This window comes from Miniopterus schreibersii, assembly GCF_964146895.1.
Source record: "Miniopterus schreibersii genome assembly, chromosome: 20".
NCBI classification, from domain to species: domain Eukaryota; kingdom Metazoa; phylum Chordata; class Mammalia; order Chiroptera; family Miniopteridae; genus Miniopterus; species Miniopterus schreibersii.
The window spans coordinates 25,289,689-25,315,466 of record NC_138122.1 but is presented as its reverse complement, the minus strand read 5'-3'; the positions used below and the strand labels follow the sequence as shown (position 1 = coordinate 25,315,466).

Here is a 25,778-nt window from a genome sequence, read left to right as displayed (position 1 = left end):
TTAACACTTCTGCCCCCAACAGGTCCTCAATAAGTACTTGCTGAAAAAACACATGGGCGAGTGCCCTTTCTTTAGGACCTCCCTGGGCCTCAGTTTCCCCACATGAGAGATGATAGGGCTGGCCATGCCTGCCACCCCAGGGAGGACGCCGTCCCTGGCCCTGGCGGGATCCCTGGCACACTCACTCACGGGCTCCTTGCTGCGCTGCGGCTCCTCTGCGTTTGGTGAGCAGGTGCAGGTGGGGCGCGTTTCCTAGAGGCCTGTGCCACTTGGCTTCCTGGCAGAGGACGGAGCGCTTCCCTTCATCCTGGCCCTGAGCCCGGGATCGCCTGCTCCAGGGAGGGTCTGGTTGCTCGGTTGTGCTGCCCTGTGAGAGGGGAGGGAACTCGGGGCTGCCAGCCAAGGGCGGAGGGGGAAGGACCCGGGGGAGACAGCTCTTGGAATCTTGTGCAACCCAAGCATCTTTGCAGAAAGGTCCTCTTACTTTGGGGTCCTGGAGTTGAATGCTTAGCAGTCCCTGCCTTGCAGGGCCTGGGAGAATTAAATGACCCTGGCCAAGCAGTTAGCCAGGCTTGGTGCCTGGTAAGTGCTCAGCTGGATGTTAGCTACTGCTGTTACTATGGAAACCACGATCTTTGTGTACTTTTTCCTCATGGGGAAAATGTCGATGGGTCCCATCAAATCATTACAGGGCCTGTGACCTTATCTGGCCTGCGACCCCCCCACTCTGCAGGGGTCCGTGGCACAAGATCTGATAGTCAGGCTGAAAGGCCAAGCCCTTGCCTGCCAGGCCTCACTGTGGACCGGTGGCCTTGAGGCCCGGAGGTCTGAATCTTTGCTGAAACCCGGACCCATCTGCCCCTGCAGCACTCAGGCCCAGCCAGTGTCTATCTCCTCTCCTTCCTCCTCCAGGCCTCAAGGGCCAAGGCCAGGCCAGACGCCAGCTTGTCAAGGAGACGGATTCAAGGCAGCCTTGCTGTGGACGGACGGCTTGGTGTCCTTGGCCTGGAGTGGAGATCAGTAAGCAATTGTTTTTCTCTTGGCAAGAAAAATAAACCTCTAACTTTTTCAGGTGCTGCCAGGCTTGCTTTCTTTTCAGGAACTCTGCAGCCCTGTCAGGTGGCTCAGGCTGGGCCACAAGGCCAGGGCTCTGGGAGCCGGCTGGTTATTTGGACATCAGTACCTTGTAGGAACATTCTGGAACACAGCCTGGCAGGTAGTAGGCATTGAGTATCTATTTGTGGAAGAATAGCTTTTTGAGCACTTGACCATGTACCAGGTGGGATATTGAGTGAATAGTTCATTTCATAATCCTCCTGACTATTGGGCGAGTGCTCATTTTGTAGAGGAGAACACTGAGGCCGAGAGAGACTAAGTCACTTACTGAAGCAGTTGCCTTGCTTCGGGGCCCTGCTTTTCCCATTCTGGGAGACAAGGACATGTAACAGCCGCTGGGGCTGCAGAGAACGTTGAACTTGGGTTGTGTTCTTGCACTGATAGGGAAGCCAAGACACAACCACAGTTAACAACTTGTTTCTCAGATATAGAAGGGCCTAATAGAGGAACAGTGAGTCCCTCCCACCTAGTTTCCCCACTTTGCACACCCATCATTTTCCCTTGGGGCCACTGCTACCGTTTTCTCATGTACCTTTCCAGAAATACACTGTGTATATCCAGTCGTGTGCACATGTATAGCCTTTCCCCCCTTCACCAGCAGCAGCCTACTAATGCTTGGGGTTTTTTCCTTGTAACAGTGTGTCTTGGAGCTAATTCATATCAGGATGTGTAGAGTCACCTCTTTTTATTTTTTATTTATTTATTTTTCCAATCCTCACCCGAGGATATTTTTTCCATGGCTTTTCAGAAAGAGTGGAAGGGAAAGAGAGAGAAACATTGATGTGAGAGAGACATGTCGATTGGTTGCCTCCCATATGTGCTTGGACCACGGGGGCTGGGGGTTGACCCTGCAGCCGAGGCACACGCCCTTGGCTGGAATCAAACCCGGGACCCTTCAGTCCAAGGGCCGACGCTCTAACCACTGAGCCACACTGGCTAGGGTGAGTCACCTCTTTTAAAATAAATGCATGGTTTTCTCCTGGGGTACGTGCCTCTCATTTTATTTACTCAGCCCCCCATGACAATTGTCTTGCAGAATTTGTCAAACACGTGAACCAAAGGTTAATATTCCACCCCAGAGACAGAAGGAATTGACAATCTAAGGGGGTGTGTCAATCTTTTTTTAAAATTAGCCCTTTAAAAATCTACAATTCAGCGGCATTTAAGTACATTCACAATCTCTGTGGTTCCTCAACATTTTCATTGCCCCAAAAGGAACCCCTGTCCCCCGTTAGCAGTCGCTCCCATTCTGCCCAATGCCCCCTGGTCCAGGCAACTACTAATCTACTTTCTGTCTATGGATTTGCCTAGTCTAGGAATTTTGTATAAATAGAATCATACAGATGTGACCTCCGGGTGTGGCTTCCTTCACTTAGCATGACGACTTTTGAAGTTTATCTAGATTGCAGCCCATGGCAGTGTTTCATTCCTTTCGGGCCTGAGTCCCATTGCGTTGTGGGAATGGGCCCCGTCGTGTGGACCCACCTGAATGACAGGGAGGTGGTTTCCCCTTGTGGCCGTCTCGAATCGTGCTGTTTGGGTGTATACCTCGGAACAGAATTGCTAGGCCATGTGGTAATTCTCTGTTTAATTTTTGGGGGAACCACCAAACTCTTCGATATCAATGTTTTTGACCTCATGTTTGCCTTACACCCGGCAGCCACCAGCACTGGGGGTTGAACTAGGAAAACATCAGATAATTGCTGTATGGAGCCTGGCTCCTCGGGTGTCACAAACTGCTTGGCCTGTCCTTTGTCTGATGTGACCCCTGACCCCCACTTCTCGGTTGAGGGTCATTGGCCAGGAGACCGAATTGCTGTGCACGTTGGCTTTGCATTAGGAGGCCTTGGACAAATCCCTTTCCTTCTCTTGAACCTCAGTTTCCCCTTTTACACTATGGGATTATGATAGCAAACTAACGACCTAGGGTGCCTGTGAGATTATGCGGATGTGTAGATGTTTTGTAAACTGTAAAGTGCTGTTTCAATCATCTCCTGGCAACAGGATGCAGCCCGGAGGTCATTGTGCAGAAGTGTTCCATTTGTCCTGCCCAGTGTTCAAAAATATTTGAAATAATTATTAAAAAAAAAAAAAAAATCGTGAGATCTCATCTAACATTCTAGGTTTAGGGCTTCTTTTGGGGGAAAAAAGGCGGGGGTGGGGTGGGGTGGACACCAGGCAGTGCGAGGCCCAGATCCCTGTTTAGCGACAGTTGGCTGGAGCTGGAAATAGCTGCCCCCTCTGTGGGGGGTGCGTGCTCTATTTTGGGGTTTTCTCATACTTGGTTCCTTTTGGAATTGAGTTTGATTTTTTTTTTTTTTTTAAACCATACCCGAGGATATGTTTTTATTGAATTTTAGAGAGAGGGAGAGAAATATCAATCGGTTGCGTCTTGTACGTGCCCTACCGGGGACGCAACCTGCAAACTAGGTGTGTGCCCTGTCCGGGAATCGAACCCATAACCTCTTGGTGTGCAGGCTGGTGCTGCAGCCAGCTGAGCCACCCAGCCAGGGCGAGTTTGGAACGCTTGCTACATGTGTGAGGAGGGGCTTTTAAAATAAGGAAAGTGGGGTATTCATTTCTGTGTAGACTCAGAGGTGAGGTTTTGCAAGATTTTTTTAGGATGTCAACCCAGGCAGGAACTGGGCCGCTGACCCTTCCTCTCTCTGCAGGTGGCACCGCTGCTGATGGGACTGCCCCGGAGTGTCCGCGTCACATGAGGTCCCCGCACGCACCATGTCATCATGCATCTCTAGTCAGCCCAGCGGTGACCGGGCCGCCCCCCAGGATGAGCTGGGGGGCGGGGGCGGCAGCAGCGAAGGCCAGAAGCCCTGCGAGGCCCTGCGGGGCCTCTCGTCCCTGAGCATCCGCCTGGGCATGGAGTCCTTCATCGTGGTCACCGAGTGCGAGCCGGGCTGCGCTGCGGACCACGGCCTGGCCCGGGACCGGCTCCTGGAGGCTGATGGCCCAGGGGTCCCCCTCGACGCCGGGTCCCAGGCCCGGCCCCGCTTCTCCAGCTGCAAGCTGTCCCTGCAGGATCGGCCCCAGCCGGACGCGAACGGCCGCTGCGCGCACCCGGCCCAGCCGCCCTCGCCCGTGGGCTCCCCGCAGTCCTCGCCGCGGCTGCCCCGGCGGCCCACGGTCGAGTCCCACCACGTCTCCATCACGGGCATGCAGGCACGTGAGCGCCCCTGCGCCGGGCTCCGTGTCAGATCGGCCCCCCCAGCTCATTCCCGGCGCGACCAGCTGGTTGGGGAGGTGACCCCCAAAACCCAGGCGGGGCGGGAAGCAGGAGAGAAGGAGGTGACCCCCGAAACCCAGGCGGGGAGGGAAGCAGGAGGGAAGGATGTCAGCAAAGGATGCAGTCGTGGAGCTGGTTACCGCTGGGCCGCTGGGGCTCTGTGTGTCTGGGGATCACGGGTGACAGGTAGAATCTAAGCCTGAGGAGCTGGGCCAGGCGCGTGACCTGCCCTGAGTGCGGGCAGAGCAGCACAGGCCAGAGGGCGCCTCTAGCAAAGAGATGCACATGCTGGTGGTTGGAAATTGCGTTGGGGGCTCTGAACTGGGTGTGGCGGGCCCCTGAGGGGCCTCCCGGCCTCGCAGCGTGGCCCCCTTGGCTGGGTGTCTGCCTGCACCAGGCACTGCGCCCAGCGACGTGTGTGCATTTCTCATTGATTCTCACCGTGAGCTTCTGGGAGGCAGATCAGAACTCAGGTCCCCACCAGGTCCACGGGCCCTGCCCGACCTGCCCCATCTGTTCCCCTGCCCACCTCCTGCCTCTCCGCTGCTGACTCACAGGCCTCCGTCCCTACCCACTTCCTTACATTCTTCAGAGAGCCAAGCTCATTCCCTTCGTTAGGCCTGACCTTTGCTGTCCCCTCTGCTGGGACCTTTTCCCATCTTTGCAAGGTCGTCTCCATCTGACGTCCAGCTCTCAACTCAAATGTCACCTCCTCTGGAAGGCTTCTTGGCCTGCCCTCCCTAAGCAGCCGTCAGCCCCCAGGCCCTCCCTGTCCTCTTGCCCTATTGCGTCACTGCCATCGGATTATGCTGTGTGTTTGTTTAGTTGCTTATTGCCTGTCTACCCTTCGCTAGAATGCAAGCTCCGTAGGGACGGCGTCGTGTTCTCAGCGCCTCGCACAGTGCCTGGCACATAGTAGGAGCTTGAAAACATTTGTTGAAGGAATGAATGAATGAATTTAATTGGGAGGAGCCTGGAAATCAGAAATGGCTTTTTTAAGCATGCTTTAAAAAAAAAAAAAAAAAAAGTTTTTATTGATTTTAGAGAGAGAGAGAGGAAGGGAGAGGGAGAGAGAAACATCGATGAGAGAATCATTGATCAGCTGCCTCCTGCTCGCCCCCTACTGGGCATCAATCCAGCAACACGGGCATGGGCCCTGATGGGGAATGCAACCGGCGACCTCTGGGTGCATGGGGTGATGCTCAGTCCCCTGAGCCACGCCAGCTGGGCAGGAATGGCTTTAGAAGGGCCTGATATTTAACTACATTTTGAGGGCCACCAGCCCAATCAAGATCACAGACTTTCCCGGCACCCCCAGCAGCGCACCCCTCCCCCCACGTCCCCTTTCCCGCACGGCCGCCGACCTGATTTTTATCGTTAGGGATGAGTTTGCAAGGTCTCGTGTTTCATGTGCACGGGATCGTTCAGCATGCGTGCATTTTCAGCTGAGCTTCCTCCAGAGCACAACGCTGAGGTTTGTGCGCTCTGCAGACACCGGTAGTTCCTTCCTTCTCGGTGCTAAACAGTTCCCTTGTTCAGATGTGCCCCAGCGTGTTTATCCATTGACCTGTTGATGGACATTTGGGCGGTTTCCAGTTTTTGGCTTTTCCAGATAAAAGCTGTTGTGAACATTTGTACACAAGCCTTTGCCTGGATGCTTGTTTTCATTTCTCTTGGGTAAACGCCTACAAGTAGAAAGGCTGGGTCATATGGTAAATGTATGTTAAAGAAGTTGCCAAACTGTCTCTCGAGGAAGCTGCACCATTTTAAATTCCCACCAGCAGCGTGTGAAGCTTCTTTAGGCCCTGAATTCTTTGGTCAGTCTTCTTGATTTTAACTGATCTATTGGCTGTGGTTTTCATTTCTATTTCCCCATGATTAATGACGTTGAGTGTCTTTTGATGTGTTTCTCAATCATTTGTATCTTCCTTGGAGAAATGTCTTTACAAATCTTTTGCCCATTTTTAAAAAAAAACTGGGCTGTCTTATTAATGAGTCATAAGAGCTCTTTATATATCCTGGATATCGGTCCTTTGTCTGATAGATGTGTTGCAAATAGTTTCTTTCAGTGTGTGGCTTGCCTTTCGTTTTCTTAATGGTATCTGGAAGAGCAAAAGTTTTAATTTTAATGAAGTCCAGTCTGTGATTTGTTTCCTTGGACATCTTGGGTATTACCTAAGGAATCTCTGTCCCAGGGTCACTTCTTGTATCCCTTTACATTTTTATCGGACAATATGGGCATGGATTACTTGTTTAATATAAAGTGAACTTTTTATAAGTGGAACAAGCTTTTTATAGTGGGTATTAAGAGAGTACAGACTGTTTGATTATGTGTTTACAACATATAAAAGCTGCTGTTGGGAGTCAGGACCCCGGTCAGGTCACCCTGCAGAGAGGCGGGGTAGCTGGGAATGCCCTCTTTCTGCATTTGGGTCCTGGTTACAAGTGTTTGTGATAAATGTATCTCGCTGCAAACTTACAGTGCATGTTCTGTGCGTTTCTACTTACTTTCCAGGATTGTGTCCAGCTGAACCAGTACACGCTGAAGGATGAAATTGGAAAGGTAAGTATCCTAGGAGCCAGGACGTCTCAGATGCTGTGGGGGAGCCCGTTAGAGCTGGGATTGGGAGAGGAATCCTTGGAGGCAAGGGTGGAGGCAGGATTTTATGATTCATGGTCTGTTTTGTTTTTATATCATAATGTCAATGTTTTCTGCAAAAGCACAGAAAATGTCTAGGGAAATCCCGTATCACTATGGTGATAGTTATATCACCCCCTTAATTGTGTTGGTTTCCCCCCGGGGTGGGTAATTTCACAGATATCTTTGCTTTTGTTTCAGCCAATGGGCAGTATCATATTGCAGGGGTCAGAAACTCTCAGAAACTCACATGCCAATAGAGAGCAAGTATAAATGAGCAAAGCATGCTAGGTATGCAGTAGGGAGTGGTGTGGCCTTTGGCAAATTAACACGGAAATGATTACGGCTCTATATGGTCAGATCATCCCATTTTCTGAGGCTGGGAATCTGGATTTTGATATCCAATCTTTCTGTTTTGGCAACTAATTCAAACTTTCTAAAAACTGTAGATCCAAAAAAATAAACTTGCAGGGAAGATTTGGCCAGTGGGCTGCCAGTTTGCAACCTGTGTTAGGGTCCTCGTTTTGCAGATCATACTTTTTGGTTGTATGTCACGGTCATCTCCCTTCCTCTAGGGCTCCTACGGCGTGGTCAAGTTGGCCTACAATGAAAATGACAATACCTACTATGTGAGTATCCGCATGCCCGCCCCCCAATCCTTGTCCAAAGAAAAAGACCTCCTTTTCAGCACTCAGCTTCCCGGAAGGTTTTCTTAGCCCATGTGTCATTTTATGGTTAGGCCGTGTTGATTTTGTGCATTAGGAAGAAAGTGGCATTTCTATTTTACAGATGGGGACATAGGGAGGTGAAGGGATAGCTCTGGAAAAACGAATGCATGAAATCCGCAGATGTCTTGTATCCTTACTCTGGGCTGCCATTTCTAATTCATCCATAGCACTGAGAACCAGGAGGTAGTGAGCCAAACGGCCGTTGTAGCTGAGGCTTTGGACTCAGTTCAGTGTGGGTTCAAATCCTGCATTTCCCGTGTCCCAGCTGTGTGACCTTGGGCAAGTGCTAGTCCTGCCCCCCCCACACCCATCACTCCAGCTCACTCATGTCTCGATTCAGTGGCAGTGGGCCCCAAGGCTTGTGCTTTCCCAGCTGGGGAAGCTGACCTGGAGCCTTGGAACCTGCTGCTGCTTGACGCCCTCTGGAGACGAGGCACTCACTACATTGTCCCAAAACAACCAGGGAGCCACGAGCTTGGCGAGGCCTGGGCGCAGAGGGAATGCTCCCCCTTCCTCCGTGGTTTAATCAGGACATGGGTCTTTCTGCCCACAGGCGATGAAGGTGCTGTCCAAAAAGAAGCTGATCCGACAGGCGGGCTTCCCACGTGAGTTCGGTGGGCCAGGTGGGCCTGAGGTGCGGGGGCTGTGGAAACACAGAGAAGGTCCCACTGAATAGTGTCCCCTGCAGAGAGTGCCCTGGGTGGACACCCCAAAGACGGCGCTGGGCCTCCTACTTTTTTTTTTTTAAATCATTTGCATTAAAAAATATTTATGAATGTAATATAGGTTACAAGTAACAAAATCAGTGAGAGGGAAACAGTCTGAAAGTTCCTCAAAAAGTTGAACATGGAGTTACCATATGGCCCAGCAATTCCGCTCTTAGGTACACACACAAGAGACATGAAAACACGTGTTCCCACAAAAGCTTGTATACAAATGTTCACAGACACACTATTTATAACAGCCTCAAAGTGGAGACACCCCAAATGTCTGTCCACAGATGGTAAATAAAAGGTGGTTTATCTAATGGAATATTACTCAGCCATAAAAAAGAAGAAGCACTGTTTCATGTGATAAGATGGTTTGTGTCTTCCTCAGGTCGCCCTCCACCCCGGGGCACCCGGCCAGCCCCGGGGGGCTGCGTCCAGCCCAGGGGCCCCATTGAGCAGGTGTACCAGGAAATCGCCATCCTCAAGAAGCTGGACCACCCCAATGTGGTGAAGCTGGTGGAGGTGAGGGGGGCACAGAGGAGGGTCTGGCTCTGTTGTTACCCAAACACCACGCCAGTATTTTCCAGGGGAGAGCCACGTCACACCAGATAGCTTATCGCAGGGCTGAGTATTAGTTATCGATTCAGGCTCCTTCACCCTTGTCATTCCATGCAGTCCTACCCCTCCCTAAGACTGTCGCTCCCATTTTACAGACGAAGAAATTGAGGCTCGGAGGGATACTGAGGCTTGGCCTTCACTCATTTCTGTTACTTTGGAGCCGGTTCTCTTTCTACTGCATGTGTGTGTGGTTGTAGCACCAAAGTAGCCACACACATGTGAATAAATGGGTGGGACTGTGTTCCGATAAAACTTTATTTACAAAAACAGGTTGTGGGCTGGATTTTGTCTGTGCACTGTAGTTTGCCCACCACGGCTCTAGACCAGCATTTCTCATACTTCGGTTTCAGGACTTATTTATGCTCTTAAAAATAATCGAAGACCCCAAAAAGCGTTTGCTTGTGTGGGTAATATTTACTAATATTTACATTAGAATTTCAAACTGAGAAATTATTTATTCATTTAAAAAAATAATCCTGCTTCATATTAATATAAGTGATATCTTTTTATGATGTTTGAGATGGCCTGGTGGTTCCTGGATGGAGAAGACAGGGAAGGGTATCTCGGGGAGGAACAGCATGTGCAAAGGGCCGGAGGCCTCTGTTTGAAGGGGTCCATCCGGACCTTTGGTAGGTGTGAGGGTCAGCAGCCACACTGCCCTGGGCTCATTGGGGACAGAACTCTAGGGGGCCAGGCCCTGGGTCTGCCTTCCCCTCCGAGTGTAGGGCTTAGGGCTCCAGGTTGGCTACCCTGGGCCTCTGCCTAGGATTCTTCCTTCCTCGGGGCTCTCGTCCTGTGGATCTTGGGTGGCTGGGGAAGGTGAGCGTGATGTGGGAAGAGACAGGAGGACTGGTCTAGCCAGGGAGCCTGCCTTTTTTCCAGATGGCCGTTTGGGTCGCACGCTCTGGGTTTCCTCCCGGGCCCTGCACCCTAACTAGGAAAAGCAGCGGACGCGCGGCTCTCCTGCCGGCTCGTGTGGTCGTGGGGGTGCTGCTTCCTCGGCACTCACAGCTTTTCTCTCTCTCCCTCCCTGCTCCTCCTCCGGCCTGTTCCCCGTGGCGGTGCCAACAGGTCCTGGATGACCCCAATGAGGACCATCTGTACATGGGTAAGAGTTGAGCCCTTGCTTCTGCCAGCCGGGCTTCAGCAGCCTGGCCACCCTCCCATGCATTTGTCTGAATTTGTTGCCCAACCACCCGAGAGTAAAGCACGGTTCATCCTGACACGTCAGCCCCAAGTCATGAGATTCCGTGTGAATCTCCTGATAGGGACCCTCCCCTCCTCGATCGCCGCAGCGTTGTCACATCTGAGAAAGTCCCCGACAGTTCCTAAGAGCATCTAGCATGCGGTCCATACTCGAATTTCAGAACTTTTCAAACCTTCCTTTACAAACAGTTAACGTCAGATATGTTAACTTGAAAAAATCGTGAAAGAAACAGTACAGCCCTAGCTGCTTTGGCTCCGTGGTTAGAACGTGGGCCTTCAGACTGAAGGGTCCTGGGTTCGATTCCAGCCAAGGGCACGTACCTCGGTAGGCTCCACCCCGGTTGGGGCGTGAGCAATGTTTCTCAAAATGTGGCACCATCGCCACTTTAAACATATGAGATGATTTTAGGTGGCACGTGGACTGACATTTAAAAAAAATTTTTTTAGGTTCAATTTATCATCGCATAGGGAAAACCCTAACCAGCACACTAGCTCACGATTCCAGGGATATCGTTGCCTAGGATAATTTTAAAACCGAGTCGATTTAAAGGAAAAAAAAAAAGGGGAACAAGTAATAGTTCACTTGATATATGGATACGGCTACATTATGAACATGACAGGCAGATCAGTGAAATTGGAGGAAATTCAGCAGAAATCCCAAAATGTAAAAGATGTCTTTTAGCCCAGAGTGGCCCCCCCAGCCTGTTGCGCTCGCCTGGGGCCCCCGGACCTGACTCCATGTGGCTTTGGGCTGTATCTCAGGAGGTGGTTTGTTCATTCAACAAACATCACAGTTTGCCAGGCCCTGTTCCAGGTTCTTCAGGGAACAAAACAAAACTCCCTGCCCTCGGGGTATGTTGCTGCTCTAGTGAGGACAGACAGACACACCCAGTACCTGAGCATCATGCGTAGGCTCCGAAGGCCACAGCCCGGTGGAGAAAAGAAACTTGGGCGTGGTCAGGGGAGCCCGGAGGCCAGGGTCGGGGATTGGGAGGTGCAGGGGCCCCTCGAGGCGCCTCACTGAGCGGCCTTTGTGCAGGACGTTGGGGACCAGATGGCGGAGGACATTTCACCCCCTCCTAACACCTCGCCTTTTACTCTGAGCAAGACGGGTGCCGTTGGAGGGTCTGAGCAGAGAGGTCTGAGCATAAAAACACCACCGGGCTCCAAAGACGGGTTTCAGGGGCGTGACCAGGCGGCTTTGTCCAGATTCGTTCACTTCTTAAGGTGCCCGCGTGACGGGGAGCCACGCAGGCCTTTGGTATTTGAGTCCCGTGGTTTGGGAAGTCTTCCCAGGGCAGCGCTCGAGGCCCACAGGAGGGCCCAGCAAGGGTCCCGCGGCTGCAGGCCTGGCCATCGAAGGATGGAGAACACGATCGATCGATCGGGATTTCTGCAGGTTAAAAACTTCCCATTCAGCCGCCGTCCTGGTTAAACAGCGCCTGGAAACAGAGCTGTCCCAGCGGGCAGCTGCCCCGCGCCCACTGATTCTTGGCGCCGGGCGGGGGGCGGCAGGCGCGGAAACCACGCAGGGCCTGGGGGAGCCCGGGCCGGGGCCAGCGCGCCTGTCTGGGCCTTACCAGCGTTTTGAAGGCCCCCAGGGCTACTTCTCTGGGCTCCAGTAAATCGACATTGGGGTCGTGTCCCCTTACAGCTGACGGTTCAGCGTCAGTCATATCCCTGGGACCTCGGAGGTAGGAGTGAGAGCCGTCCCCGCCTGTCCCCTGCCTTGTTTCCTCTGGGCACAGCCCGGCTGGGGTCCCAGGGACATCAGAACTCTGGCCACAGCCTCCTGGTGGGAGCGTAGACAAAGAGGACTTTGCGCAGCTTGGCGTGGTGCACTGTCCCCTCTCCGGTCCCAATGTTAGTTTCCGTGCTTCGTGGTGTTTTTAGGGGCGGCTGGGAGGAGGGGTGGTGGCGAGGAAGGTGCAGTTCCAGTTTCCCTGTGTGACAGTTTCCCCCCTCTCTTCCCTGCAGTGTTTGAACTGGTCAACCAAGGGTGAGTGTCCCCTCCCCTGGCGGGGTGCTGCCCAAGCTCCCTGGCGGCGAAGCTGAGCGAGGCGGGCCGGGCCCTGCGGGGAGCAGGGGAGGCAGGGGCCGCGTCTGCCTCGCGTCTCACCCGCGGTCGCCCTCTCAGGCCCGTGATGGAGGTGCCCACCCTCAAGCCGCTCTCCGAGGACCAGGCCCGCTTCTACTTCCAGGACCTGATCAAAGGCATTGAGTACCGTAAGCGGGGCCCGCGGGAGGAGTCCCAGGGTGGCTGCATCCCCAGGGCGTGGGCCGAAAGCGGGGAGTTTCTTATTTTCCTCCTTAGAGCTCAAGGAGGTGGGTGGGAAGCTGCAGAGAGCCCGCCGGGGCCACGCCCATGGCAGCAGAAACCGGTGTTCCTGCCACACTGGAGAGTTAGGAGCAGTGGCGAGAGTGACCGTGTATCCATCACTTTCTCTGTGTGCCGGGCGCTGTTAGGGGCTCTACTTCCTTTGCCCGACAGCGCTGGGATGGGGATCCTGTTTATCTCCTGGAACCTTGGTTTGCTCATCTGTAAAATGGGAATAAAGCTTCTCTCACCAGGGCTGACACCAGCCAGTGCACACCAGTGGTTCCGATGGGCAGGTGTTTTTTTTTCCAGCTTCGGGTTGTTAAACATTTTGACTCTTCCCCTTGCCTGTCGCATTAGGATTGTGTAAATGAGACGTAGTTAACACAGGGCTAGGCCCCGGACTGGGCACTCAACACAGGAAGCTGCTGCCCCTGATTCCCATGTCATCACCTCTTCCAGCACCATCACCACCACCACCGGGGGGTCTTCCAGGCTTGTCCTCCCACATGGGCTGACATCCGGGCAGGAACAGTTAGCCAAGTCCCCAATCCTGCTTTGTGGTTCACGCTTCAGATCGACCTGCTCTAGTCATTGTTGGTCTGGTGAGCAGGTTGAGTGTTGGCGTTAGCAAATGAAAATATGTTTGACTGGCACAGATCTTTAAGCTCGAAGCTGGGACCCAAGCTCCACAAAGACTCTCCAGGCTCTGTCACCTGGCAACTTAGACTATAGCAGGCAGTTCCTCATTGCTATTGGTGTTTCACTCCTGAATTTTGAGGACAGGGCGAACGTCCTTAAAGACCCTCTTTCCTTGTATCTTTCGGAGCTGGGGGTGTCCAGCTGGTCTTGCAGAAGCAAGGATAAGTAGGGCCTGGGGCTGTCGGAGAACAGAGGGGTCTAGCCTGTGTCTCTGGGCTCTGTGGGCCCCGTGGAGCTCCTCACGTGGTCTTCCCGTCCCCTCTCTCCCATCCGGTGCCTGCCTTGCCCCCAGTACACTACCAGAAGATCATCCACCGGGACATCAAACCTTCCAACCTCCTGGTGGGAGAAGACGGGCACATCAAGATCGCAGACTTCGGCGTGAGCAACGAGTTCAAGGGCAGCGACGCGCTCCTCTCCAACACCGTGGGCACGCCCGCCTTCATGGCACCCGAGTCGCTCTCCGAGACCCGAAAAATCTTCTCTGGGAAGGTAGGTTTGGACCTGCCAGAGATGCTGAGCTCTGCCTGTGGTAGGGTCCGCTCAGCTGTCAGCGGCACAAATCCAACTCAGAGTGGCCGAAACAGTGAATCCGTTAAACCATGTAGATGAGCTGGGCACCTCTGGCCTGGGGCCTGGTGGGATACAGAGATTCAAAGAGCTCCAGCAAAAGTCCTGGGGTTGGCTCTGATTGGCCAAGCCTGGGTCATGTGCCCATTCTTGAACCAATCACTACGGCTGGAGGGGGGGGAGTGGTGCTCTCATTGGTCAGGACCAACCCCACCTAAACTCTATGGACTGAGAGTGGAGAGGTGGTTCCCCAAAGGAAAGCTGGAGGAGCTGGTGCTGGGCAGGCACAAGTGGTCGATGCCTCACCACCCTTGTCCCTCACACGAAGCTCCTCTGTTTTTTTCTTGCAGGCCTTGGATGTTTGGGCCATGGGTGTGACACTCTACTGCTTTGTGTTTGGCCAGGTAACAGGGTGGGGGGGTGTCCTGCCTCCCTGAGTGTGGCTGGGTGGCCCCCTTGGATTAATAGTTACCTTTGCATGGAGACAGTACTTACTCATTTAAAAATTATATAATTCTTATTTCCACAGTTAGAGCTGAAAATGAAAAAGGGATGCCTTCCCAAATGGGAGTTAAAATGCACTTGGCATTTTTAATTTAGGGAGTACTAGTTTGTCTTTTTAAAAAAAATATATACATTATTGATATTTAGGGGCTTCTATATTTTTTTTAAAATGTATTTTTATTGATTTCAGAGAGAGGGAGAGAGAGATAGGATCATCAATGATAAGAGAGGCATTGACCGGCTGCCTCCTGCACGCCCCCTGCTGGGGTTTAAACCCAGGCATGTGCCCTGACTGGGACTCGAACCACTATCTCGTGGATCCTAGGTGGATGCTCAACCCCTGAGCCACACTGGCTGGGCGTACCTATTTTTTATGTCTACTGAGAGGATCTACAGAAATCATTCAAATATTCATTCAACGAGTATGTAGCGAGCCCCTACTTTGTGCCAGGAATGTTCCTGGGCAGTGGGGGAGTCAGCAATGAGCAGGACAGACGAAAACCCCGGCCCTCGTGGAGCTGATGTTCCACTGCAGAAGTTAAACAGCAGACAGATACATCTGTAATATAACGCCAGGGATAGGTGCTGTGATGAGAGGGCACATGGTGATAGGAAGGGGGGGGCGGGGGTGTGCCTGTTTCAGGCAGGAGCTAAGAAAGGCCCCCCTGACGAGGTCTACTTCAATTAGATGCCCCGATGACGAATGAAAACAAGCCAGGCAGGTGTTGGTGGGAGAACATGCCAGGCAGAGGGAACAGCCAATGAAGCGGTCGTCCCGAGAAACTTCAGCGGAGGGCCTGGCCCAGGCTGCGCCCTCGCCAGTCTCTGCGGTTCCCGTGATGATTTTTGTATTGTTCTCGGAATTACTGTGCTTCTGGTCCAGGGGTGGGGAACCTTTTTTCCTGCCAAGGGCCATTTGGATATTTATAGCATCATTCACGGGCCATACAAAATTGTCAGCTTAAAACTTAGCTATGAAAAAAGCTCCTAGATTTATTGAATTTCGAGTCCCGCCTGCAGTTGCCTTGGCAGGGCCAGACCAAGTGATTTCGTGGGCCATATATGGCCCCCCACGGGCTGGACGTTCCCCACCCCTGACCTAGTTAGTAGGCGGGTGAAGAAGATGTTTGTTTTTTCCCTGCTCTTTCTAGAACTTGGGGGGTGGGGAACATGGGAACTGCTCCCTCCCTAGATCAGGCCACCGGGCTGTTTGTGTCTCTGCTGTAACCGTGTGGCGACACCAGCACAGGGCGGCCTTCACAGCGCAGGTGTGCCAGCCGTTGACGCCGGCCGCTCTGACCTCTCTCCCCAGTGCCCGTTCATGGACGAGCGGATCATGTGTTTACACAGTAAGATCAAGAGCCAGGCCCTGGAGTTTCCAGACCAGTGAGTATCGCCCGGCCGTCCCGAGTTGTCCCCGGAGTGGTCCTGCGTCTCTGTCTTTCAAACTTCTGACGCGTCTCTCACCCCCAGGCCCGACATAGCTGAGGACCTGAAGGACCTGATCACCAGAATGTTGGACAAGAACCCCGAGTCGAGGATCATGGTGCCGGAGATCAAGGTACCGGGGGCCGCCGCTGCCCCGTGGAGCGCGTGCGGCGGCTTGGCCTGCGTCCTCTGCTTGGAATTGTTTGGCTCAACCCTGCCTTGGCGAGGCCCCTCACCCCACATCCACAGCGTCATGCCCTCCTGGGCACCGCCGCCCTCCCATGCCCAGGGGCGACTGGGCTGCAGGGGGCCAGTGGGCGGGCGGGAGGAAGACGTGGGGCTTGTGTCGATGTCACTGGCAGTGTGTGAGTGGGAACTGTTAGCACTCACGCCGATTGGCTTGGGCTGATGGCATCCACCCTCCTCGGACCAGACCGAGGCCTCTGTGTGCTCCACACCTTGGCTGCCAGAGACCCTGCCCATCCCTTTAAAAAGTGCAGTGAGTGTGGGAGGAAGTTAGTGAGCAGTTGGACCCCACGTCACCCTGGCCTGCGGAATTCCACCCTGTTTCAGAAAGCACTGTCGGGAGAGACCCCCATCTACCCCCAAGGCCCCAACCAGTGCCACGTGCACGCATCTGGCTCGTTAATAAATCGAGATTTGTTTCGGGAACCCCTAGGCCCCTAGCTAACTGGCGTATGAAGAGGGGGAAGCCCAAAAAGTTACTGATTAAGGCTTGGGGGGGCAGGCTCCTGCCCGGGTCCTCTCCTTGTTGTGTCCTTCCAGCTGGTCTGTGGTCATTGTGCCTCCCCGAGCCTCTGTTTGCCCGTCTGTAAAATGGGGAGGATGCCGCCTGCTCTGAGCTGAGCTTTGCAGGCGTCAGGGAGGGTCGCTGAGGAGCGACGGGTGCTCCTCGGGCAAGCGCGCGAGGCAGATGCCAAATCCCAGTCACCTCTGCCAAGACCGGGGCCAGGTGGGGAATCTGGCACATCCCAGCCACGTAGCTCCCGCCCATTCTCTGTCTCTCGTCTTTTCCACGTTTCCTCCCATCCTGCTCACCCGCACCTTCTGCCTGGCTTCTCTGCGCTCCCGCATGTCCCACCCCAGGCCACTGCCTCTCCCCTCCCGCATCCCTTCCCCGGCTCCGCTGTCCCGCCTCTGGGAGCCGGTGGCGCCCCCCCTCACCCCTCCTGTCATTCGTTGAAGCTGCACCCCTGGGTCACGAGGCACGGGGCGGAGCCGTTGCCGTCGGAGGACGAAAACTGCACGCTGGTCGAGGTGACCGAAGAGGAGGTCGAGAACTCGGTCAAACACATTCCCAGCCTGGCGACCGTGGTAAGGCGGGCGGGCCACTGACCGAGAGCAGGGACAGAGGGCCGCCCGAGGCGGGCGCCCAGGAGCCGGCGCTGGGCCCAACGCTCGGGGCAGCTGGCTGCCCCGGACCCGCAGCCACCGGCCTCCGGGCCTTGGACGAGCGTCAGGCCAGGTGCCCTGTATTTTCTGGCCTCAGCTCTGTCTGCAGCCAGGTCCTGTGTTATGGACGAGAGGGGCCGTGTCCGTCCCCCCCCGCGAGGATCCCACTGCCCCTTCCAGGATTCCTGCTTTCAGAGCGGGAGGAAGAGCGCCATCAGGGCGTGTGCCAGGGAAGGAACCTGAGCCGAGGCCCCTGAGTCAGGATTCCCGCCCGGTGGCGCTCCAGTCCCCAGAGCGAATGGCTTAGCCCATCCCATGCCTACCGCGTGCGTAGGGCCAGGGCCAGGGGCTGCTGCTCCACACGCCCCAGAGACTTCTCCCAGACTCCAGACGGTGGGGGTTTGGTCACCAGGCCCCTTTTAAGGCCTCACACTTGGGTTCTGACCCAGAAAGGATCCAGAATGTGGAGTCCTCACGCTTAACCCCGGGACGCTGGGAGTCACTCACTTGCCAAGCTCCTGCCCATCAGGGCACCTGGCTCCAGAAGGGAGACCAGGGCCCTTAGGGGCCCAGAATCAGGCAGCAGTCCTGGGGCAGGATCCTGCTGGCCACCCACCACGGCCGCCTCCAAGGCCCGGGCTGCCTTTGGCCAGCACCGGCCCCAGCAGACAGGGCCCTGGGCTCTGGGAGGGGCCCTGAGTGACCACCCCGTGGGAGCCCAAGAGCTGGCTTCTTCTCTCCCAGCTTTGCACCTCTCCCCCCTGCTTCCTCACACTTTTTCTCTCCTTCCAAACCCTGAGCCCCTGGGCCGGGCATCCATTCACACCTTCCTCCCCCCCACCTGGGGCCTCTGCATGACCTTTACTGTTAATAACTCACCCGCACCCACTCACTCTTTCTCATTTACCCGCTGCACCCACGCCCTGCGCCCATAGTGGGGCAGGCGGCTGGTGTCGGACCCCAGCGCCCACCATGGGTGATTCAGTTCCAGGCTCGGGATGTTCTTGGGAGAAGGCGTCCGCCCCTAGAGGTCTGAACTAGTTATTGATTCTTCCCGAAGCACCGAACCCTGAGTGGTTTCTCGGGCCTGTGCTGGGAGCTGGGGTACTGTGATGAATGAAACCGGGGTGCAGACGCTGGGCAAACAACCTGCAAGTACATGTACAATGTAGCTGAAGGGCTGCGAGATGTGCCCCTCGGGGATATGGCCCAGGTGCTGGGTTGCAGGCCACCTGGACGAAGCGGCTGTGCCCCGAGAGGCATGGGAAGCACTTGCAGGGTTTGAATTGGGAACAGCATGATCAGATGGGCCGTGGAAAGATCCCACGTGGAGAATGGACTGCGAGGTCCAGGGAGGAAGTGGGGGCTACTGCAGCCCTCTGAGAGGGGTGGCTGGAGCAGGGAAGTCCAGGCCCCCCTGGTACCCAGCGTGTTCCGGGCATGAGGTTACAGAGATGACCGAGGTATAGCTCCAGCCCTCATGAGGCTCCCAGTCTCCATAAGAAAGATGGGCCCGGGAAGAATCGCCTTCCTGGCCCATCACTGGCCAGAGCAGAGCGGAGGCTTCTCAAAGAAGGAGCTCCTTCCCCTGGGTCCCGAGGGCTGGGAAGGACTTGCTGGTTGGACACGGCCACCGGGGAGGGGCAGGGCAGGGTGATCTTGCCAGGGGGAGCAGGGCGGGGCTGTTCTAGGGGCTGCAGAGCTCGGGCCTTGGCAAAGGGAGGGTCCGTGGGTGCCTTGCTAAGGAACGTGGCCTTCATTCTCTAAGTCTGTGTTTTTCTTTTTAATTTTTTCATTTTTAAAAATATATCCATTTATATTGACTTCAGAGAGAGGAAGGGAGAGGGAGAGAGAGAAACAGCTGAGTCATTGATTGGCTGCCTCCTGCACGCCCCCTACTAGGGATCAAGCCCTGACCGGGAATCGAACCCTGACCCGCTGGTTCATGGGTCGACGCTCAACAGCCGAGCTGCGCCAGCTGGGCCTTTCTTCTTTTTTATTAAGATAGAATTCATGTAACAAACCTTTTAAAGCCAGCAATTCAGTGGCATTGGTTGTATTTACAATATTCTGCAACTATCACCGTGATAGGTCTGACACATCGTCACCCTAAAGGAAACTCTGAAGGGGGTGGGGGCCCAGGCCTTACGGGGTGTTGAGGCCATTTCCTTGAAAATCCCTTCCCTCCCGGGATACAGCAGCCAAAAGCATCACCAGAGGTGACTGGCCCACTCCCTTGCTCCCTGGCTGGCAAAGGAATAAGTTCCAAACTCCACTGGGAGACGGGAAATGGGGAGTGACTGCTAATGGGGGACAGGTGTTTTTTTTGAGTGATGGAAATGTTCTGAAGTTAGATAGTGGTGATACGAATTTATAAAAAGCATGGAATTGTACACTTTAAAATGGTGAGTTTTATGCTTGGGGATTATATTTCCATTAAATAAAAAAGTACCGCACCCTCCCCCCGTTGTACCTGGGAAGCAATAGTTGGCTTTTTGTTGGTGTGGTCGTAGCTGGTTCCACCAAGTAGAGGCCAGGCCTGGAAGACGAGGCAGGTCGGTGAGCCAGGGGGGCACGTCCGCGTTGGCTCAGGGGAGACAGATGGTACCGGGTGTGCTGGCAGCTGCCCTGGGGCACAGGGGCCCTGGGGGTCGGTCGGCCAAGACTAGATTATGCCCAGACTTGAAGGTCAGACCTAGGAGTTTGGACTTTAGCTTGTTGGCGACCAGGGAGCCGTGGGAGGTGTTGGGAGTGCACCAGGCAGGGTTGGTGATGGCTTTGGCTGCTGTACCCTGGACGCCGCCCAGTGTCTCCCAAAGGCCACAAGCCCTGGGAGCCGGCGAGGGGCTGGGGGAGAAAGGACGAGGGGCGATGCTGCCTGGCGTCCCTGCTGCAGGCGGCTAAGCCTCCCCTTGTCCCCTTCAGATCCTGGTGAAGACCATGATTCGAAAACGCTCCTTTGGGAACCCGTTTGAGGGCAGCCGGCGGGAGGAGCGCTCGCTGTCGGCGCCTGGAAACCTGCTCAGGTGAGTGTCTGCCTTGCTGGGGGGGGAGCTGGGGGCGGCGCGTCCAGCCCACCCCGCCTGGGCCCCTCCCCGGAGCGGCTCGGACCAGATCCGGGCTCCCTGGGGGGTCGGAGCGGCTGCTGGCTGTGATTCACCCCACCCTGGGCCCGGCCGCCTCCTGTGGCTCGCCCACCCTGATTTGACCTATCTCAGGGGGCTCGCACTTTAACTGGGGAGCGCTTGACAATCAGAAAGCACTTTCGTGGCCCAGAAGCAGGCGTGCTTGATAGTGAGGTACTCGGCCCTGGGCTGGGTGAGCAAGCCTGTGTCACTCGTGGGACCCTACTTGTCACGACGGAGCGGTGTCCTCATAGCCTGCCCGGCAACAGCTCTGTCAAGCTGCTGTTTGGGGTCTGAGAGTCTCGGGGTGGGGGGTGGGCATCCCGTGGATCCCAGCTGTCCCTTCTCACTTCCGTTTTACCTCTCCTCTGGCAACTCCAGCAAAAAACCAACCAGGGAGTGGGAGCCCCTGTCTGAGCCCAAGGTAAAGCCTGCCTGCCTGCACAGGAGCCTCTGCCGGGGTCCAGGGGCGGGGCAGCCGCCGAGCACGGGCTTCCCCACCCGCGGGCCTCGCTTCCTGCTGTGCCCGGACTCGCCTCGGGCCTCGGGCCTCTGGGCCCGGGCTGGCAAAGGAGGCATCCGGGGGCTTGGGCCCGATGGCGGGCCGTGCATGTGAGCTGGGGCCGCGGGTGCATGGCGCTCCACCCGGAATGCCTGTGACCTCACCCATGTCCTCCGACCCCGCCCGGCGCCCACATGTGCTCAGCACCCGTCAGTGGCATCGAAGCTCTTGTCACGGGGCCCTGGGCTGCCCCTGCTCTGGGCGGCATGGTCAGGGCAGAGAGCGGGCATGCTGCATCTGTGGCTCTCCAGCATCCGCCCTTTCCCCTCTGATGGGTTGAGACCTAGAAAGTAAGGCCCCTTCCCGCCCGCTGCAAAGGAGTGTGGGAGCCTTTTGCCTCTGGGGAGGGTCTGGGCCCTTTCCCCCTGTTGACCATCAAACATAAACCCACGTCAGGGTTGCCAGCACCTTCTAGGACAGGTGAGAATTTTTGTCCCTGTAAGACTGACGTGACAAGTGGCACCCCTTCTGCCACTCATCCCTCCAGTGCCTGTGGCAGGGTAGCAATCCCCATATTCTTTCCACTGGGCCTGACTCGCCACCTCTACCTCCGTTGGGAACTCCAGGCAGCCACTTCTGTGATTTAAATGCAGCTTTATTGACATATAATTCCCATACCGCACAGTTCAACAGAGTGTATAATTCAGTGGTTTTTGTCTTTTAATTTTTTTATTTATTGATTTTAGAGAGAGAAACATCGACGTGTAGTTCCACTTACTTATGCATCATTGGTTGACTCCTGTATGTGCCCTGACCGGGGGTCGAACCTGCAACCTTGGCACATCAGAACGATGCTCCAACCACCTGAGCTGCCTACCCGGCCAGGGCCCAGTGGTCTTTAATATAGTCACAGAGTTGTGCAGCCACCCAGCTCTTGCTACCAGCCTCAGAAGGCTGCCTCAGCCCCTGCCGGATGTTCCCAGAGGGCTGTGCAGCAGGTGACAGGGTGGCCCCTCCCATAGTGTGAGCCTCACGGGTGACAGAGGCCTTTTCTTCTCAACCTCAGCTTTCGGGTTTGCCTTCCGTCTGTGCGCAAGACTGTTGTTTTCATTTTTTTATTTTCAATGAGATCAAAATTGCAAGACATCAACAGATTGAAATTGGTCCAAAGGGCTTTACCGCCCTTTCATTCCTTCATCTGCAGTCCCAGCAACGCCCGGGGGTGACCTGCCCTTGCCCTCAGCCCACAGGAGGGATGCTTTGGTTGCCCAAATGGTCCAGCACTCTTGACCCGTAGGGCTTAGCCAGTTGTCGGAGGCCTTGGCCCCAGGTCCCACCAGCCATCTGCAGCAAGACCGGTGGCTAGAGCAGAAACTGAGGGTCTGCTTGGGCATCGAGTGACAGCCTCTTCCTGGGAGAGTTGACCTCTCTTCTTTGGCAGAAACATAAAGCCACTGTGTGGTTTTTAAACAAAGAGAGTTTCTTCCCAGGAACGTACAGACATTGCGCTTTCCCTTCTCCTTGTGCAGAGGTAGTTTCCCTTCTGGCCAGCGGCACACAGTGGACACCAGTCCTGTGTGACAAGCCCAGGGGCTTCCCTTAGAAGGGACAGCTTTGCTTGATGGTGGCAGGGGTTTCGGGCCCCTCCTTCGGGACTTTCCCTTGCATCTCCATCGCTGCACCCATGTCCATCACCCGAGGGAGGTGCTTTGGGATGTGGTCTCTCCGGGACACAGGGACACTCCTCCTCCCACCAGCCTGGTCTGTTCTGGTCTGATCTCTCACGTTGCCAAGAACAGGGCCCTTCCCTTTGTCGGGGGTGTCCCTTGAGCCTGTGTGCTGGGGCAGTTCTGTTTTCTGTTGACAGCTGTTTCCTGAAGGCTGGCTGTGTGCCCGGCCAAGCCCAGGGGATCCTCACTGTCCCCAAGAAGTTCACCTGATGACAGAAGACAAGTGTCACGGTTCCTGCCCTGCAAGAGCTTATAGCCTAAAGGAAGGGGGGGGTTTGAGATAACAAAAAACCGCAAAGTGGGGCCCACGCAGTACGGATCCGTGCCATAATTTTAGGTGTCACCCACGTGGGTTTGCATGCATTTTTATAGTTCCTCCCTGTTGTTGGCAATTTACGCTGTTTTTTCCATTTGCACGAGATACAAAGGTCTCCTTTGACAATTATACGTAAGCAAGAAAAAAGGGGTGGGGGAGAGAATCTAAAAGACAAAGTTAAGGCAGTAACTGCAGGCGGTGCAGGAACCGGAGGTGCTGGCTCCGGGCTGTGCCAGCATCGCTCGCTCTTAACCTTGTTTTCTGTTTGGTGGCAGGAAGCACGGCAGCGACGACAGCCTCCGGGCGCCCGACCGGCCCCTCGAGGGGGAGGAGGAAGTGCTCTTGTGAGAGGCTGTCCGCGTGTGGAGAGTTGGGGGGCCCCGGGCCCCCGCCATCGAACGCGCATGCATCCTCTGCGGCCGGACGGCGCGACGGAGTAGCTGCTGGGCGCCGCGACCTCGCATGCTGGGCGTCCCCCCCGGGCTGCGCCCCGCGTTTCCATAGCAGCATGTCCTACGGAAACTGAGCACGTGTGTAGAGCCTTGCCCGTCATCTCTGGTGGTTGTTTTTTGTTTGTTTTTTAATTTTTTATTTTTTTCCTTTGTTGTTTTAAAGGGGACAAAAAAACACCCCCCCCCCCAAAACCCACAAAACACTCCATGACATCGACCTTGGCCGCTGGCTGGCTGAACAGGCTGGTGTGAGGACTTGCAGACCCAGAGCCGTGTGCGTTTTGGGACAGTTTGCTTTTTAAAACGTTTTTATGCCAAAAATCCTTCGTTGTGACCTCGGAACCGTGTCCGATACACCGAATGAACGTGCGTGGGGTTTGGAGATCGTGAAACTCTGGCGGCGTGGCCGGAGACCGCCGAGGCAGGGAGTTGCTGTGTTTGAAAGGGGGCAGGCAGAGGGGATGTGACTTCTGCAAACCCCAAACCTAAAACCACACCACCTCCTGCAACCAGGCAGCAGGGCAGGGCCCTCGGTAGCTGCAGGGAGCTTCGGTGCAACTGATTTGCAAGAAGGACTTTTGATTTTTTTTTTTTTTTTTATGGCTGGAGTCCTAGTCAGAAAAACAGAAAGGGCTTGATGTTTCATTGCTTCACAAGGGGGGACTTGCAACCCTAGCAGGGCATTTGGGGTCTCGGTGGGAGACGTTTCACTTGAAGGACTTGAATGCATTTCTTTGTGTCGGCCACTGAAAGTGGATTTCTGAAAGAGGCCACTGAGCTCTCTCAGTGACTCTCTCGTTCAGTTACAAAAACATCAGGGTGAGATCCTACACTTCCATGTATATTACATGGCTTAAGAGTGAACTGACAAGCAAAAATTTTCAATTCTCCAACTAGACTGAACTCCAGGGTAGTTCAGAAACCATGTAGAGCTTCCAGGATCTAGTCCACGGCTTCGGAACGCGAGCCACTGAAACCCTCGCTTGTGCATTAGCGTCTTAGCCTGTGTGTAACCTGCGTGTTCTCGAGACTGCGGAGGTTCTGTTCTCTTAAATACTAGCCGGGTGTCGTAGTTAGTGAAAGCGTTTCCAGTTTCCGCAGGGCCAGTTAGGAAATACTTTCACTCGTAGCAGCAAAGCTCTGGTAGGATCCCCGGGACAACTCAAGATCTTCGGGGCCCCCTCTTCCGAGGAGGCTGTTGAAATCCAGGGTCCAAGGAAACTGGGGCTTAGCACAGGACCTTCCCTTTTGTAGCTGAGAGTCCACGAAAGAAAAGGGTAATCTTTTTGACTTCCCTTTAATGGGAAGTTCGGTGCAACTTCTTCCAGAGCCTCGTGTGGGTGAGGCTGAGGTTCAGAGGGTAGGAAAACGGGGAGGACTTTGCCCGGGGAGATTTCCAGCGCTTCGTGGAACCCAGCTTGGGGGAGGTAGGAACAGGGCTCAGAAGGATGTGCTTTCCTGTGGTTTCTGTGTCGTCAGCCTGGGTACGAGGACTTTTTGCAGAGCCAGAGAGCCAAGGGCGTGGGCCCCTCCCTGCCCCGGCGTTCTTTGGCTTCCGTAGACCTTGACTGTCCGCTCCTGACTGTCCTTTAGCCAGACTTTTCTTGCTCTCACGTAACAGAGGATACCCGCCTGATGGAGGGTCCTCTCGCCTGCTTTACTTTCTTTTTGTGACCTGCTGCCTCCTCTTGGCCTCCCTCCTGTGCTTGTTTAAATCTATGGGCCCCCCCTTCCGGCGGGTTCAGTCTGCGGGCCCCTGGGCTGGGCTCCAGCCTGGCGGGTGCTCGGCCCGGGCAGGGTGGGCAGCCCCCAGAGCTTCTGCAGAGCCCCCGTGTTTACACAGCCTCACCGGGCAACGCCGTGTTCCCGGGAGACACCCCGTGGAAGGTGTCACGGCCGACTGCCGGCCATCAGGCAGCACCGGCTGTTCAGGCGGGTAGGTTGGGGGAGGCCCAGCTTCGTAATTTCTTTCTTTTTTTTTTTTTTTTTTTTAACAAACACCAAAGAAAGCTGTGGAAAGAAACTGACTGCCACCCCCCAAAAAGTCTAAGCCAAGAGGGCTGTGCCATTCAGTGTTAACTACCCCTCTCCTGGAGCACAGACATTGATTTTCCAAAAGCCCGCTGTGCCAGGAGAGGGGAGGGGCCCTTAGGGCAGCTCTTTCAGGTGAGCCAGGAGGACCCCCATCCTTTCCTGCCATGGCTGGCTCGCACGTGGGACCGATTTGGTGTAAGCAGCCTGTGACCTGCCTCTGGGGCCGCGAAGGAAGCACAACTACTCCCCCCGTCGTTTCCTCTGGCCTGTTCTAGGCCCCCATCTCTTCCGCTGGCTCACCGGCCTTATCTAGCCCCTCATCGGCACAGGGGGCCCGAGAGGCTATGTGCCCACTGCTCTGGCCTTCCCGTGACTTAGGGCTCGGTCCCCAAAGCCTTCTCAGAACAGGGAGGCCAATACCTGTGTTC

General features: G+C 55.1%; 1 protein-coding gene across 5 annotated transcripts in view; it reads left to right on the top strand.

Annotated features, from left to right (window-relative positions):
- CAMKK2 (calcium/calmodulin dependent protein kinase kinase 2) overlaps positions 1 to 25,299 on the top strand; it is a 30,990-nt gene extending 5,691 nt beyond the window's left edge. For 2 of the 5 annotated variants that reach the window (XM_081123627.1, XM_081123630.1), the window contains exons 2-16: positions 3,789 to 4,293; positions 6,873 to 6,920; positions 7,571 to 7,624; positions 8,277 to 8,328; positions 8,822 to 8,955; positions 10,123 to 10,159; positions 12,235 to 12,256; positions 12,395 to 12,483; positions 13,569 to 13,768; positions 14,197 to 14,250; positions 15,663 to 15,736; positions 15,824 to 15,911; positions 16,985 to 17,113; positions 20,117 to 20,217; positions 23,140 to 25,299. In XM_081123627.1, coding sequence (XP_080979753.1) covers positions 3,853 to 4,293; positions 6,873 to 6,920; positions 7,571 to 7,624; positions 8,277 to 8,328; positions 8,822 to 8,955; positions 10,123 to 10,159; positions 12,235 to 12,256; positions 12,395 to 12,483; positions 13,569 to 13,768; positions 14,197 to 14,250; positions 15,663 to 15,736; positions 15,824 to 15,911; positions 16,985 to 17,113; positions 20,117 to 20,217; positions 23,140 to 23,212 — 1,596 coding nt within the window. In that variant the 5' untranslated portion in view covers positions 3,789 to 3,852 and the 3' untranslated portion in view covers positions 23,213 to 25,299. Of the gene's footprint in view, positions 1 to 917; positions 1,021 to 1,139; positions 1,217 to 3,788; positions 4,294 to 6,872; positions 6,921 to 7,570; positions 7,625 to 8,276; positions 8,329 to 8,821; positions 8,956 to 10,122; positions 10,160 to 12,234; positions 12,257 to 12,394; positions 12,484 to 13,568; positions 13,769 to 14,196; positions 14,251 to 15,662; positions 15,737 to 15,823; positions 15,912 to 16,984; positions 17,114 to 20,116; positions 20,218 to 23,139 lie in introns of those variants that run through there. The other 3 variants (XM_081123628.1, XM_081123629.1, XM_081123631.1) reach the window with 3 other exon arrangements.
- The last annotated feature ends 479 nt before the right edge of the window (positions 25,300 to 25,778 follow it).